The sequence below is a fragment of the Malaclemys terrapin genome, chromosome 1 (assembly GCF_027887155.1).
Source record: "Malaclemys terrapin pileata isolate rMalTer1 chromosome 1, rMalTer1.hap1, whole genome shotgun sequence".
Lineage (NCBI taxonomy): Eukaryota > Metazoa > Chordata > Testudines > Emydidae > Malaclemys > Malaclemys terrapin.
The window spans coordinates 273,184,083-273,201,158 of record NC_071505.1 but is presented as its reverse complement, the minus strand read 5'-3'; the positions used below and the strand labels follow the sequence as shown (position 1 = coordinate 273,201,158).

General features: G+C 42.8%; 1 protein-coding gene across 1 annotated transcript in view; it reads left to right on the top strand.

Moving 5' to 3' along the window:
* The window catches only part of COL4A1 (collagen type IV alpha 1 chain), a 216,773-nt gene extending 205,780 nt beyond the window's left edge, over positions 1–10,993 (top strand). The window contains exons 48-52 of the mRNA XM_054013205.1: positions 1,154–1,366; positions 2,942–3,119; positions 6,602–6,716; positions 7,832–8,004; positions 9,579–10,993. Of these exons, the coding sequence (XP_053869180.1) occupies positions 1,154–1,366; positions 2,942–3,119; positions 6,602–6,716; positions 7,832–8,004; positions 9,579–9,660 (761 nt within the window). The 3' untranslated portion in view covers positions 9,661–10,993. The remainder of the gene's footprint in view (positions 1–1,153; positions 1,367–2,941; positions 3,120–6,601; positions 6,717–7,831; positions 8,005–9,578) is intronic.
* The last annotated feature ends 6,083 nt before the right edge of the window (positions 10,994–17,076 follow it).

Here is a 17,076-nt window from a genome sequence, read left to right as displayed (position 1 = left end):
CACAACACATGAGACCTCTGTAGCTCTATTCCTCTAAAGCTTAGAAATCCACAGGACCTGAACTTTTGAAAAACATCAGAGGACATATTTGAATGGATGCTTCACTATAGCTATGGGTCAAGCATCTTACAAGTACCGCTGACAAAGCCTGGAGATCTTGCAATCTTAATCAAATCAAATCCTTTAGGACTGTGCAGCCTGCTTTTCCAGTGCACCTAGCCCATAATATTGGCTGGGGCAGAGGCAGGCCTGGGGAAGAGGCCCACTTTCCTGCTCCCGTTGAGGTGATGATCGTCCCTTAAGCGTCTCTGTGAATCCTTAAGCACAGAAGCTGTATTTTTCCCCTGGTCCTTGCACAGGGCTGGCACAGGAAAAGGCTCCATCCACCCTCCTACTCTTCCCCCCACGTACACACTCCCAATTACAATCTGCCTGCTAGTATCTTCAGGTCCTTCTAACCTCAGAAAATGTAAACTTCCATGTATTATGTATATTGTAAACAACATGGATGAACAAAATGGGCACTTTAACCGTGCAGAGAAATCTTTCCTTTACAGAACTTGCTGATGTCTGAGTGCTTATTTTCCCCAGTCTTAATGTTGCATTCAATTTTTTTTTGTTTTGTTTTTTCATTTAATATGTGTTGTAATTTCAGACAGTTCAAATTCTTAACAGTGATTGCCTGGCAAGCAGCAATTCTCTAGTTCCCTTTACTTGCTTTAATTTCAGCTCCATCAGAAGTTGGCACACTTTCTCTGTAGGCATTTTTAGAGACATTTAATAATCATTCAAAGTACTTTGGTTTCATTTACTTCCATTGTCTAAATTATTTTCCTTTATGTGTTAGAGTTTAAGAAATTAAAGTAAAGTAGTTCTGAACACTGCAGAGTAATTTTTCTCCCCAGATAAAACGTTTAAGTCTAGTGCAAGGTTAAATACAAAACACTGTGCAAATACATAAGGCATAATCATTGGTTTCCTGATCATTTAAAATTGTTATCATTGACACTGTGTGCAGTCTGCTCAACCAAGTGCGATAATACAGTAGCTGTGTACATTGAGAATAAATATACAATTGATGGCTCAGATTGGATTCTCTCTATTGACACTTCTAGAAATAAAAAAGAGGTAAATGTGACTTTCTGTCTTGTAGGTCCGCGAGGAGCCAGAGGTCCACAAGGCCCTGAGGGTTTACCAGGTGCTATGGGCCCGCCAGGCACACCATCTGTCGCTCATGGCTTCCTTGTTACCAGACACAGCCAAACCATTGAAGAACCAGAATGTCCATCTGGAACTAAACTGATGTACTATGGCTACTCCTTACTTTACGTACAAGGCAATGAAAGGGCACATGGTCAGGATTTGGGTAAGAAATAATAAAATAAATCAAATCAAATAAGATGTTAGCATGCATTACTGATGAGTGTGTAATGCAGCTTAATTTCATTACAGACGAAACAAATATTTATCTTATTCGTAGGCTCATACTACACTATGTAGAGCACAGACTGCATAATAATCATACTAACTTATAGCTATTATAGTGGTTTACCCTTTTCCAGATTGCACAAACATGCCCTGAGGAGCATGATGGGACATACCCCCATCCCACTGGTAGAAAGGCTTAGGTGCACCTGCAGAACATGCTCCACCTGGAGAAGGAGAGCTTAAAAAGGTGAAACAAGCCACAGAAAAGGGGGGAAATTTGCCTGGTAGCAGGAATGCTGCTAGGGACTGCTAGTGAGCTCTAGTAGCAAGGGGAGCTCAGTCTGAGGCAGTGGCCAGCCTTTCCTTCCCCCCGACTCCCCACACCTTCAGCTTTCGGCAGAGGAAGATTGACATTACAAGCTTATTACCGACAAGGGCCCTGAAGGTCTGCTTCCCATCAGTGACCTGTGGCAGGACCTGGAAAGCACCTCCTGGGATTATAGAGACAAGTGAACTGTAGTTGGACTCTGAAAAGACCCCGGCAGTGAGCTGAACACGTGCTGGGAATAGTGAGATTGCCCATAAGTGGGGCTCCCATAGGCAGGGCTTAAATTCAGCCAGAGCTGTCCAGAGCAGAGCTCCAGTAAATATTTTCAACTTCCCTGGAATTTTTATAGCAAGTTGAGGGTGGAGGTAGGGTGACCAGACAGCAAGTGTGAAAAATCGGGACGGGGGTGGGGGGTAATAGGAGTCTATGTAAGAAAAAGCCCCAAATATCGGGACTGTCCCTATAAAATCGGGACATCTGGTCACCCTAGGTGGAGGGGCCTGGGGGTCCCAGAAAAATACTCCATGAGAATTTAAGCCCTGCCCATAGGGGACCTAGGGGCAAGAGACTCAATGAAACTACAGCCGAGCCCAGGGTATGGGTCAGCTGACTACAAGGAGACAATGACTTCTTTGATCAGAGAACCTCAGGCATTCAAGGTATTGCACATGTATAATGTATTTGATTGCTAGTTTGGGTAATTACTAGCTAGTAATCAAAAATATCATCTTTGTTTAATGTAAATGTATTGGTGTTACTGAAAAGCCCTTAAGTTTTGCATTCCCTGACTTTTTATATTTAAGTTTGTGATCTTATTGTTGCTTTAATGTATCTTTTGGCATCTGATAAACAAATATACAATTCTAGAGGCAACCATTATATAAACTTGACTACCATGGAGCTGAGGGGAAAAAATTATTTTAAAGTCTGATTGTGGTCTGCCATTGGGATTTATACAGGAGCAAAACAAGCTAGCCCTCCCCTCTCAGACTGATATCAGAACCTCCCTTATGCTCTCACCATCCTGCTGGAGCGAGCCGGGAAGTGAGTTTCAGAGTCAGGGTTGCCATGTTAGCACTTTAAACATTGTGCACTGTCATCAAAATTGCATTGATTAAAATATGCCGTTGCCAAATATTCACTCAAACAGAGTTTTACACATTAACCTTTTTATTACACTTTCAGGCACAGCAGGGAGCTGTCTTCGTAAATTTAGCACTATGCCATTCTTGTTCTGCAACATCAATAATGTATGCAACTTTGCATCAAGGAATGACTATTCCTACTGGCTGTCTACTCCTGAACCCATGCCAATGAGTATGGCACCTATCACTGGTGACAATATCAGGCCATTCATCAGTAGGTGAGTATTGCTCTTGCTGCATTGGTTATGAATATGCAGAAGACCTATTAAAAATAGAGCTGGTCAAAAAATTTTCATCAAACTTTTTTCATATCACTCAGACTATCCTGATTTTATTTTTGATTAAATGATTGAAATTTTTCCATATTGATTTGAATTAAAATGAAAATATTTTGAGTCTCCACACTTTTTCCACTGGAAAAAGTGAAGAGATCCCAAGCCAAAAAATGGTTATTTAGATTCATATGAAACAAAAATATTTATTTTGAATAAATTCATTGAACAAATATAACAGGAAATTTTGAATTAAACAGAAATTTTGATTTTTATTCAAAATTCCAAGGGGAAAAATAATTTCTGTTTTTATACTCAGCTCTAATTAGAAGCACTTTGTGGCTTAATATCTTTTGAAAATATATCAATGTCTGTTTTAACTATCATGCAATATGCTGCATTGTTTTGGACATTGCTTTGGTGCTTGAATACAACTAGGATTAGTTTAAAGCAAACAGTATTGCAAAGGAACCCGGTGTAGTACTGTAAAGCAATCATTTACTATTTGTAGAACTGACTCCTCAGCTGGTGTAAACTGATGTAATTGCATTGAGCTCATTTGAGCTGCACCAGTTTATATCAGCTGTGGATTTGGTCCCATTTTTTTTTTTAATTTACTAGCATAAACTGTGCCCTGATGTAACATGCACAAGGCTTAAGGCAGAAGAGATCACATGAACTTAGTGGGCTGCACCATTCTGATTTAATTAGGATCTGACAAAGGAGCTCCAACATCTTACTAAATTGATAATCATGACACGCAGGGGTCAGGCAGGGCCTTTATAGGCCATCTTGATCCTAGAGCAGGGGTCGGCAACTGGCACGTGAGCTGATTTTCAGTGGCACTCATGCTGCCCGGGTCCTGGCCATCGGTCCGGGGGGCTCTGCATTTTAATTTAATTTTAAATGAAGCTTCTTAAACATTTTATTACTTTACATACAACAATAGTTTAGTTATATATTATAGACTTATAGAATGAGACCTTCTAAAAACATTACAATGTATTACTGGCACGCAAAACCTTAAATCAGAGTGAATAAATGAAGACTCAGCACACCACTTCTGAAAGGTTGCCGACCCCTGTCCTAGAGTGTGAGGTTATGCCTATGCAGCAGCTGGGAGGATGCTTCCCAGCTTGGATGGACAGACACATGCTAGCTCTGCTCAAGCTAGCATGCTAAAAATAGCAGTGTGGCTACAATGTCATGGGCAGCAGCTCGGGCTAGCTGTCCAACTACCCAGGAGGTTAGGTGGGATTTAACTCAGGCAACTAGTTCAACCAACCACTTATGCTACTGCATCCATACAGCAGTTTTTAGTATGCTAGCTCAAACAGCGCTAGCATCCGCATTGGGAAACATCCTCCCAGCTGCTGTGTAGACACCCTAACAACTCCTGTGCTCTCTCCCTACCATGGAGATGAGTGGGAGTGGAAATTGCTCTGGTGGGCTTTCCGAGGGTTGGAGCATGACACATTTGTCTATGTATATTAGCTATCCAGACAATTCTAAGGTAACATCCCCCATTGTAGGTATCCAGTGTATCAGAGTACTTAATATGGCGGTTTGTTTCTCATATAACATGAACAAGCTAAGGGCCAATTTTTAAAAAGGATTCATAAGAATGAAATATCACTCCTTCTGCATGGCAACACAACTTTGTGTGTTCCCAGACTTGGAGTTTTATGTGTAAATTGTGTAGTTGGACCCAACTTATGCAAATATTACTTCTGTACTTAATTCCCAGTTTTTTGACACCCAAAATGCCTCAAAATTTGATTGTACAGATTTTGGCCAAGATTAAAAAAAAAGGAGTAGAGATTTGGGTTGTCTGCCTTTTTTTGTGCCCTACTGGAGATGCCTAAAAAGGATCTAATTTTTAGAAAATGGTGAGTGCCCACCCTCTGAAAACTAAGCCCCATTAACTTGTTCATGTAAGGTACCCAAAATCCCTTGAGTCACTCTTGAAAATCTTGAACAAAGAGACCGCTGTTGAAATTTGCCCTTAAACTGCCCACTAGCCTATGCATATAGAACAGCTTTCCCTTGAACCCTGGATTCTAAAAGAATCTACTATGCCAAGAGTTGCCATGGAAAGGTGGTGTAGAGTGAAATTATTTTAATATGTTCTTTTGTATCTGTGCATGCCACTGTAATCTCAAAGCAGAAGGCTATCTTCATAGTCTGACAGTTTCTTTTATTATTTGAGACTGTTCAACCACCATCATCCTGCATCAAAAAATTGAAAAGATGTAGAAGTGTCACTTGCCTGCCCTGGTTCAAGAGACTTCCTTTGTCCCAAAGTCATTCATTGATGCACCAGAAATCTCTTGAAGCAAAGCTAGTACCAGGCGCCTTTTACATTCTATTTTTTCCTCTTTCATTGCTGTGCTTCTTAAAATAACCATGTAGTTTTTGTGCTGGAGTTCTAAGCAGTGTGTGAATCCTTTTATGTCAAATGTAGATGCCTTCACTCTGAATTTCTTTGCTTTTGTGGATTTAACAGAACCCAGCTTACTCCTGCTTGTTATACTTAATTTCTCTGTTGCTCTGATAATGCAATCCAAAGCTGTTCATCTTAGGTGTCTGGTTTGAACCAAAAGGGCCAGTGCTAATTAAAAGTGGCTATTTTTAGGGCTATGCTGCAAGGAAGGAATTCGTGGTCCCAGTCAAATTCGTAATTAGCAGGAGCCCATATGATTATCATTTGCATCATAACTGGCATTTATTAGTACTTTGTTTGGCAGTCTTAGCAAAGAGAGAGAGACACCCACCGAGGAGTTAGTGAGCCTGAGCCTCCTGCTTATTTTGGGAGCCAGCAGGTCAGAAGTAGAATCTACATACCTGAACTAAAAGCATCTTTGTTTGTAAACCTCTCAGAATGTTGGTTTCTTAAGCCCAGTGTTCCAGTTGGTTGGCTAAGTTGTCCTTTATTCAGCGATAAGGACCCCAGACATAAACAAAAGTCATCTTTAAAGGGAATACATATGGAACCCTCCTCTGTACATGTTTCACTGGCCTTCCCAAGAAGTCTTCAGTTCCTCAAAGAAGTGCTGGTGTTCTCTCCAGAAGTCATATAAGTCTGTAGCTAAAGCAATGTGTTGCTCCTATTTACTCCTGGTCTCACCAGACCTTCTTCTAGTTCTTTAGCCATTTTCCCTTCAGTGTTAATAACATTGCACATATGCTGGCTGTTGAAATTTAAAATTTAAAAGAGAAAAAAGGGTAAATGTATTGAACTATTCAGTTTATAATAATAAGGTCCTTCCTTTCCTTTATCCAGTGAAGACTAGTAGGATTAGTGACTCCAATGCTTAACTGGTTGGTCTTGTAAATTCTGAACTTGCTGTGCAAATAACTCCCGAAAAGAGGAAATAAATGTTACTATTCCAAGTACATTGAGTTCCTTGCTGTCATGTTCTTTATAGATGCTCTGTGTGTGAGGCTCCTGCCATGGTAATTGCAGTTCACAGCCAAACAGTTCAAATACCATTGTGCCCAGAAGGCTGGATGTCGCTTTGGATTGGTTACTCCTTTGTAATGGTAAGTGCACCAGGATGTCACCTGGATCAGAAAAATAATTTATGCTGGTGTTTGATGTATTCCTGCCTTTAGAAAGGTACTGTCTGTCTGTGCCATTGCAGGGAAACAAGGGTCAGAGGACAAGGTCTCTGCTCTTTTGGTGACTTTAGAAACGTGTTGGCTATTTAGTTAATGTGAGAGAATAATTTAGTAACAATTCACTCTCTAGTTTCTAGCAAAGTAATTCCTCTCACAAAACACACTGTCATTCCCTTGTTTACAGCTTCAGCACAAATGCCAAGGACTAAATGAACATAGAAATTAACAGACCTTCCTATTGTCCCTCCAGTTCAGGGTTGCAGCACCTTCACAGAGCAATATAGAGCCACTGCCTCTGCTCTTCCTGATCTCTCCATGAATAGGACCTTTGCCTAACTGAATTTTTGATCTTTTGAGCAGTCTCTGGTGTGCTTCAGTACCAAACTTTATCTGACACAGTCTCTGGTAACGCAAGGCAATTCAGTTCTGTGGGCCCTATCACCAGTGGATTCCAAGATACTCTCCCTGATTGCCTTCACCACCATGCTCCTCCCAGGGCCCAAGATACCCTCTCCCTGGGACCCATTCCTCCCATTTTTCCCCGACTCCCATTGCTCCCAACTGGCCACCCATTATCCCAAAGCAGGAGGGAAGAGCAGCAGCAGGTTCTCCACCACATTACTGAAAAGAGGGGAGGAAATGCATATGGCAAAGTATTTGTTTAAAAGAGTTACAACCTACTGTCACTAAGGGCTTGTCTACATTACCTGCTGGATCGACGGGTAGCGATCAATCCAGCAGAGGTCGCTTTATCGCGTCTAGTCTAGACACGATAAATCGACTACCGAGCGCTCTCCCGTCGACTCCGGTACTCCATCAGGGCAAGAGGCGCAGGCGGAGTTGATGGGAGAGTGTCAGATGTTGACTTACCGCAGTGAAGATACCGCGGTAAGTAGATCTAAGTATGTTGATTTCAGCTCCGTTATTCACGTAGCTGAAGTTGTGTAACTTAGATCGATCCCCGCCCCCCTCCAGTGTAGACCAGGCCTAAAGATTTAGATATTTCTAATCTGGTTGATTTACTTGCATTTTCCCAGCATACCAGCGCTGGTGCTGAGGGTTCCGGACAAGCTCTGGCATCTCCAGGTTCCTGTCTAGAGGAGTTCCGCAGTGCTCCCTTCATAGAATGCCATGGTCGTGGAACTTGTAACTATTATGCAAATGCTTACAGCTTTTGGCTTGCCACTATAGAGAGAAATGAGATGTTCAAGTAAGTTATCATTGATTTTTCTTTCTAAAATCCATATTCACGGCTCACTATACATCTGTAAAAGCAACAGTGTGAAACTTACTTTAAAGTAACACTAGAATTGTTCTAGATTAAGCTTGAAAGATGAACAGCTATTGGTAGTCTATTTGGATTAAGATATACCAAATGAAATCTATTTACAGTATTCCTTTTAGGATGACCTAAGAGTGTTTGTACCTCCACCACACCTGTGTTTCACTTGTGTGATTTCAGTCGTAATTGGGATACACTGACATCTTGATAGAAATTATCCCAGAGCATAATCTCATCCCTAGTGGATATTAGCTCATAACAGAAGCACTGCAAACTAGCACAGCTGTTGACATCTCCTCGGAAAGGGTATGTGTGCATTGCAAATAAAAACCTGTGGCTTGCCTGTGCCAGCTGACTTGGACTCGCAGGGCTTGGGCTAATAGGGTATTTAACGGTGGTGTACCTATTGGGTTCCGGGAAGTGGGCGGGCGTAAGCCCGCCCACTGCTAAAGAATCTTCCCCCAGCCTAAGGGGAGGATCCACAGGACCTGGAACTCAAATAATTACGGGGGACAACTAATGTAAAAACAGGGACAGGAGTGTGGTCAAAGGGTCAAAAGAAGAGAACCAGACGGGGACACCGAGCAGAGAACCCCGGACAGCGCCCACTGCTCCTCAAAGGCGTCAAGGGAGCCAGTGGACGCCGCCCAGAGGAACTCTGCCCGGATACGTGAACGGTGGTGTAGACGTTCAGGCTCGGGCTGGAGCCCAGGCTCTAGGATACTGTGAGATGAGAGGGTCCCAGAGTTTGGGCTGCAGCCCAAGCCCAAACATCTACACCATAGTTAAACAGACTCTTAGCCTGAGCCCTGTGAGCCCGAGTCAGCTGGCATGGGCCAGCCATGGGTGTCTAATTGCAGGGTATACATACTCAGAGAGGCGGAGAACTGAATGAGCTTGAACAATTATTTATCATTCACCCATGAGCTTCACCCTGTGCAGATGGGCCTATGCACAACTTCTGTACTATTTAGGCTCTAAATTGAGGAATTAAGTGATGCAAAGCCTTGTGCTAGCCGCTACCCAAGAATAAATATCGCTCTTTAGTACAAGGAAGGCTACTCAGAGAAAAAGAGAGAAGAATGAGCATCATAGTTACTTTATTCCTTATGTCCCTCACAAGGAGAGAACTGTAAAGCTTGGCATCCCTTTCTCTTTATGAACACCACAGAAACAGTCCTGGTTTGTACATCATACATCCTTGGGTAGGGGACCAATCCTGCAACCTTACCTCATTTGAATTGCAGGCTTGAGGTCCGGATTATTAAAGGCACATAGTCAATAAAAAAAATCACACTTCTGTCTGAAAATATTTTACCCACTTTTGTTTTTAATAATTTCTTATAACTAAAGAGTTTAGAGAGACAGATCTTTTTCAGTTTGTTTTGTTCATTTTGACAACACTTCGTATATAGTCATTCCCCCCTGCCAAGTTAACAATAAACTTACAAACTTATATTTTTGTATTAGCAGTTATTGATGGTTGTCCATTTTTTTCATAGGAAACCTACTCCTTCAACTCTGAAAGCAGGGGACTTGCGCTCAAACGTTAGCCGTTGTCAAGTCTGTATGAGAAGAACATAATGACATTTGAATTTCAACTAATGTCACAATATGGTGCTATTTGTTTAACTGCAATGAAGCTTAGATGTATATCATATGTACCTCATTGTTGTCCAATAAGAAAACAGTAAAGTGCCTTATAGGAACTTGCATAACTAACACACACTGCTTTACTGGCTCTGTACTTGCTGAAGAAGAAAAGAGACAACAAAGATAAGCTTCAAATACCAAATGGCACTTTTGGTAAAAGAAATGTTTATGTAAATGCAATGCACTGACAGTATAAAAAAGCCAGAGTTCATGCAGAAAAATTCAAAGGTGCTAGGAAGTATGTTGTTGTGCCTTACTTTTGACTCCCCTTTCTTGTACTATATATTTAGATTCATTTCTCCTACCCAGATACGTATGCTATTACCATTGTCTAGCTATCTCAAAATTCCAGACTCTTAGGTATGTACTTATTGTTCCTGTACAAAGTAATACTAATATAAAGAAGAGTTTTGTGATTACAGATTATGTATCCATATTTTCAAAACATAGGGTGCCATCTAGCTTGCTTTTCTATTTGTAGTGCTTACTTCCACCCTAGTCCTATTGGTTTCAGTGGGACTAGGCTCCAAAGGAAGGGTTTGCCAAACTAGTTTCACAAATGGGCAATTAAGTGTTTCTGCTATGTTTGGTACTATGCAGCTTCTTCATGCAGTGGAACAAATTTTCCTGTGGAATAAAGAATGGTCCAATTGTGGTTAGGAAAAAAAAATATATATATATATATTAGTAATTTATATAGGTATCAACAATTAGGCAAATCAAGCTTTGAGTTTGCTACAATTTCAAAAAGAAGCTTACATAATTTTTCCTCTTTTTCAATACAGTGTCATAAATTAGATGTTAAATGCCAAAATACTTAATGTGAAAAATCTGTTTTCTTTCGCTCATTTCAATACCTAACTGTAAATTGCAGAGAATGAACCCAGGTTAATGACTATTTGTGTTTATTATAGTCAAACGTGCTTTGAGCTTACAGTGTTTATTCTGTATTTAATATTTTCAGGGTTTTAAAAACTAATCACACACTGAATGACTTGATTTTCAAATTTAAAAGGCCTTAATTTTGTTAATATTCCCCCTAAAAAGTTTTTTGAAGTGTTCAAAGAAATAGTTCTATTGGATCTCTATGCAAATATTCTGATGTTTGAGCACAGCTGTGTCTAAAACTATTTTATAGACTATAACCATGCAAATACCAAAATATTTTTGAGAATGCCAAGGCCTTTTATGTAATTTCTTAAATGTGTATTTCTTAAAAAAATCAAATTTGTAATAAAACTATTTGTGTAAAAACTTTTTTTTTACTAATTTGTTACTCCTGTTTACCCAGTAACAATAAATTATTTCTTAATAAGCCACTAATAAATGCACAAGCTTGATGCAACCGTAGATCGCTTTTGTTCTGCACATCTTGCAACCATCAAATATTTTTGACAGGAGGAAATAAGGAGACAGCTCTGACACCTTACAAGAACTAGTAATGGAAGGCAAAACATGGTTGACACATTATCGACACAGGTCTTATGTTGAGATGTTTGGGTTTTTTTTCAAATTAAAAATCTCACTTGAATGAAATCAGAGGTCAAAAAGCTAGCTGTACATATTTCTCACTCTTGACTCTTTTGTGCATGTAGTGAGGCAGAATGGTCTCCCTCCAAACTGGAGAGCGAGGGACCACTATAGTCCTCCTGGTGGGCAGAGCTGAATCTGCCCCGACCCAGCACTGGAAGTCCTGGGGTGGGACAGGAAGTATAAAAGGAGAGCCCTGAAGCTCAATAGGGGGTGGACCACCACAATGAGCAGAGATCTTTGCAGGAACCCAGTCTAGCCCCTGAGTGGAGCTGTGCCCTGTGGTCGGAGATGGACTAGTATTGCAAGGAGCTTCCAGGACCGCTGTCAGACGTCTACTCTGTCTCCTCAGGGACTTGGCCACCGGCAGTCCCTACAGCTCCTCAGAGGACCTTTTGACCATGGAGCTCTACACCCTGACTGTGGTGGAAAACAACCCAGGTGACCCAGATTTTATTCTGGTTCTGCTGCCGAAGAGTGAGTCAGTGTGTTTCGGGAGGATCACCGCCAACCCAGTGGCAGACCCATCTGCCACTGTTAGGGGCCTGAGCTGGGACCCAATACAGTAGGGTGGGCCTGGATCCCCTTAACCCTCTGCCACTGACCCCACCCCTGGGGTGGTGGCCAAACTCCCTCTTTTTGGCCAGAAGGTATGAGCTGTGTTGTGGAGCCATAGACTGTATGTGCTCTACCCTGCCCAGAAGGCCAGAACTCCCTTATAGACTGTTAGTTACTGTCCGCCCCAGCCAGGCGGCTGTAGTGTAAAGACTGTTTGTAGCTCTGCCCTACCCAGAGGACCGGAGTTTCCTCTATAGATGGTTACTTGCTGTCTGTCTGTAGTGAGGTGGAGTGGCCTCTCTCCCCACTCAATAGCGAGGAACCACTACAGTGCACCGAAGAGGACCAAAATCTATAAGATAAAATCCAAAATGTACCAGCTAGTGTTTTGCTTATGAGCGGGCAGCCTGAATCTCAGATCTGGTTACCTGACAAGAAAATGTGATGGTTGCTCCATTTTTTACTAAGCAAAAGTAAATAATTTGTTAAAATTTCAGTTTTGTTTCATATTTTTGCCCCTTCCTCGTGGAGAGGAGGCTGCTGCTCTGTATTCACTTGCACTTAAAATCCTGAGTGCTTTGACTGTGTCTGAATTGAAATGAGCTACATGCTTCCATGGTGATTCTGTGCCCATGGAAGTCAATGGGAGTTTTGCCAGGGTCTCACTTTCCTTATAAATGCCATCAAACAGTACACGGGCCTTATACTATCTTGTAGAGAAAGCATGTGTGTAATTAGTCAGCTGTAGTCCTTCCCCAAGTGATGTGTGATGCACAACTAGCTGAGTGGAATGAGAGGAGAATAAGAATATAGCAAGGCAACAGTTTGTGTGGGTAAATTATCCATATATTCTTCCTGGTAGTGGTGCCTGGAAGGAAACCAAAGCAGAAGTTCAGCTTACCCTTTTCAGACTCAGGCCACACATGCTGGTGTGGCAGGTTTTTTATTTACATTCAACACCTTACCTGGTAGGCAGATCGGAATTAAATTTTGCCTGCAATTGGTTGACCCAAACTGTCAGACAATTGGATTTCTAGGGCTTGCATGTGAGTTTAAGCCTAGTCTGAGAAAACATCTTTTGGCTGGTGAAGGACTGAAGGGTTCACACTAACCTCTTTCTTTTCTTAATAAAAAACAATTTGACAGCAAGGCCTGCTTAAGCTTTGAAAGACTGGTTAGATAGTATTTAGAAGACTTAATTATTTACTAGTGATTACTTATTTAGTAATCATTATCTACTAAAATGCTCTAAAAAAATGTCCTGCCCCAAATGCCCTTTGTACCAATGTCAATATGTACAGGTATAAGTGGGTGAAAGTCAGAAATAATGTCTGAGCCCTTGCTTTTGATGACCTAGATGAAGCTGAATAGCTGCCCAGGCACTAAGGTAGAAAAGTGAAATTTTCATAGCAACCCGCTCTTATATAACAAAAGTATATAATCAGTAGTCATGTATTTAAACACTCAGGGCCAGCGTTGTTGCTTCAGTGTGGCTGATTATATGAACAGGAACTCTGAATAGATCATTTGTTAAAATAAAGTTATCTTGTATACACCCAGATTACACGATATAATTTTCCCAATAAAAATTCAATTCATTGTGTAAATCTGACTTGTATGCAGTACTTGAAGAAAACCCTTCATGTCCCCAATACGCTTCTAAAACTGCAGATGGTGCCCTTGTTCTCTTTATACAATACACGTTTATCTTCAGATTGTATATATCTAACAAATGCTCCTTTCCTGCTCGTCTCTCTAATTTCCTCCCCAAATTGGAGGAAAGTAGTTTTCAATATAAACAGACTGGATATATGCGTATGTTGACATGTAAAAATCTGATAAAATATTCCAAAATATATATTGATACAAATAACTGCATCCAATGGTTTCCCTAATATTTTGAACTCATGCAGATTTTCTAACAATTATGTAAGATTAGTTTCTAATTATGGGATTTATCATTTTGTAAAGGTAACTTCTTTGATGAAAAATATTTTCCTACAGAATAGTTTCCCTGAGAGCAATATCCCCTTATCAGTAGGGCCCTACCAAATTCACGGACCATTTTGGTCAATTTCACAGGCAGAAGGTTTAAAATTATTCAATTTTACAATGTCAGATGTAACTGTGGGTGTCCTGACCCAAAATGGGATCATGGGGGGTTTCACAGGATTGCCACACTCACTTCTGTGCTACCCTCAGAGCTGGGATCTGAAGGCAGCAGCCACCAAGCTTCCTGCAGCTAGAGGAGGTTCGTGGAGGTGGGTCTGATCTCCCCTGAGCTTCTTGGAGTGCCCCAGCTGGGAGCTCCTAGCTGCTAGTCCCAGCCAGTGGTGGATTAATGCAGGAGCCCTGGCCAATTGGGGGATCCCCCCAAAAAACGGGCACCCTGAGCCCAGTCAGGAGCTGCGGAGGGTGGAAACCCAAAACCTGGGTGTCCTGGCCAATTGGGGGATCCCCCCCAAAATGGGCACCTTCAGCCCAGTCAGGAAACCCAAAGCCTGGGTTCCCTGAGTCCCGGCTGGAGCCACAGGGGGCAGAAGCCTCAAACCCGGGTGCCCTGAGCCCCGGCTTCAGCTGTGGGGCTGAGGCCCCAAGCCGGGGCACCTAGAACCCCGAGTCCTGTCTGCAGTCATAGGGGCTGAAGCTCCGAGCCCAGTTTTGGGGCTGCTGCAGCTCATTTCTGCGCTGCCTTTGGAGGTGGGTCTGATCTCCCCACTGAGGGCAGCCATGCAGGGGAAGGACAACTTCTGTCTCTCCCCAGCCTGGCCTGGGCTAGCAGCTAGGAGCTCCCGAGTGGGGCACTCCCAGCAGCATGGGGTGATTGGATTTCACAGGGCAGGTCTTATTTCACAGTCCATGACATGTTTTTCATGGCCATGAAATTGGTAGGGCTCTACTTATCAGGCTCCTGGAAAAATGACAGCATGAAATGTGGGTTAGCTATTTTTAAACAAATATGCTACCGTTTTATGACTTTCTGCAAAGTCATTTATTAACTCCTTTTGATATCATAAAAAATCCTGCTTAATCCAAAATTAATTGCACACAATGTCAGTGTCTATAAAGCATGGGGCCACTGATCATGAAATGATAGTTTATGATTCTAAGGAATAGTAGGAGGGAAAACAGCAGAATGAACTTTGAGAAGGCAGATTTTAGCAAATTCAGAGAATTGGTAGGTAAGCGCCCATGGGAAGCAAGTCTAAGGGGAAAAAATGAGTTCAGGAGAGTTGGGAGTTTTTTAAAGAGACCATGCTGGCTTAACGGAGATCTTCAGTGACCTGAAATTCAAAAAAAGAATCCTACAAGTGGAAACTAGGTCAAATTACAAATTAAAACCACACAAGCATGTATAGACAAAATTAGAAAGGCCAAGGCACAAAATGAGATTAAACTAGCTAGGGACATAAAGGATACCAAGAAAACATTTACAAATACACGAGAAGCAAGAGGAAGACAAGGACAGGATAGGCCCATTACTCTATGAGGAGGGCAAGACGGAAAAAAACAGAAAATGCAGCAACGGCGAAAGTGTTAAATGCTGTTTTTGTTTCAGTTTTCACCAAAAAAGTTAGCGGTGATTGGATAACTAACATAGTGAACGTCATTGTAAATGGGGTAGGATCTGAAGCTAAAATAAGAAAAGAACAAGTTAAGAATTACTTGGAGAAGTTAGATGTCTTCAAGTTGACAGGGCCTGATGAAATACATCCTAGAATACTTAAGGAACTGGCTGAAAAGCTCTGAGCCATTAGCAGAATCCAAATAAACTGAAATTTTCAGTATTTGGATGTTCTTCGAGTGCTTGCTCATGTCGATTCCATTCTAGGTGTGTGTGCGCGCCCACGTGCACAGTTGCCGGAGACTTTTGCCTTAGCAGTGTCCATAGGGCCGGCTGTGGCACCCCCTTGAGTGCCATGCTCATGCGTCAGTATATCAGGCACCGCCGACCCTAGGTCTTCTCAGTTCCTTCTTGCCAACCGTCAGAGCGCCTCTTTCCTTTGTTTCACAACTGGTCAGTGGTTTTTCCTACTCTTCGAACCTCCTGTTCCAGCTGTAAATAGTTTGTTTTTATAGTAGATTAGTTAGTAAGTGGTAGTAAAGTACTGTAGTTAGTCAGTCAGGGTCCTGGCGGGGACTTTGCCTCAGGCGGGGCATGCCCCAGTCTCCGGATTTTAAGCACTGCTCTAACTGCAACAAGTCTATGCTTGTTAGGCTAGGTCTACACTATGGGGGTGGGGAGTGTCGACCTAAGATATGCAACTTCAGCTATGTGAATAGCATAGCTGAAGTTGCATATTTTAGGTCAACTTACCTGGCTGTGAGGACGGCGGCGAGTCGACTGCTGCCACTCCCCCGTCGATTCTGCTTCCGCCTCTTGCTGTGGTGGAGTTCCGGAGTCAATGGCAGAGCAATCAGGGATCAATTTTATCACGTCTACACTAGACACGATAAATCGATCCCCAATAGATCGATCGCTACCCGCCAATCCGGTGGGTAGTGAAGACGTGCCCTTAGTGACCCACATAGTAGCTATTTGAAGTGCCTGCGGGAATCCCAGGTTTAATAGAAGTGTCATATCTGTAAGAACTTTCATCCCAGGACACAGAAAGAACGTGACATTCGCTTGAGGGCCCTCCCCACAAGAGGGCATGCCCCCCCAAGGGACATCCTATCCCTCCCCCCAATGGATCCACCATCGAATCCGGGGAGTGGTAGGGGACCCAGACTGATGGCGCAGTCAACTCCTTCTCATCTCCCGGTGCCCAGAAAGCAAAAGACTCCCCCACCGCAGTTGGCACCACGTGTGGCGATGGACCCAGCGAATGCTCCCTATGAGGTCAAGCAGCTGTGAAGGTCTCCCAGAAGGTGCATGAGCGTTGCTGGTCTCCAGAGCCAAGGCAGAGCCTTTTGTCGCCAGGCCCTTGGTCACCGCATCAGCTCAGGTCAGCAGATCGCTGGCACTGTGCTCCCGGTCAGTGCTCCTGCCCAGTCACCTTACAGTTGTCACAGGTCATCTTCACGCCGACGGTCACCGTCACAGAGGCCTCGGGGACACTCCCCAACACGACACCGCTCCCCCTACTCCGGGGACCAGTCTGACTATTTGAGGCACCGGTCACCCACGGCGACGGTTAGCTGCCAGACTCAAGCATCGATGGCCCAGCCCTGGTCACTGGAGGAGGATTTCTCCAGCATGGAGAGGGAGTTCAGCCCCTCGCTGAAACAGCACCATCACGAATGGGCTCCAGAGGT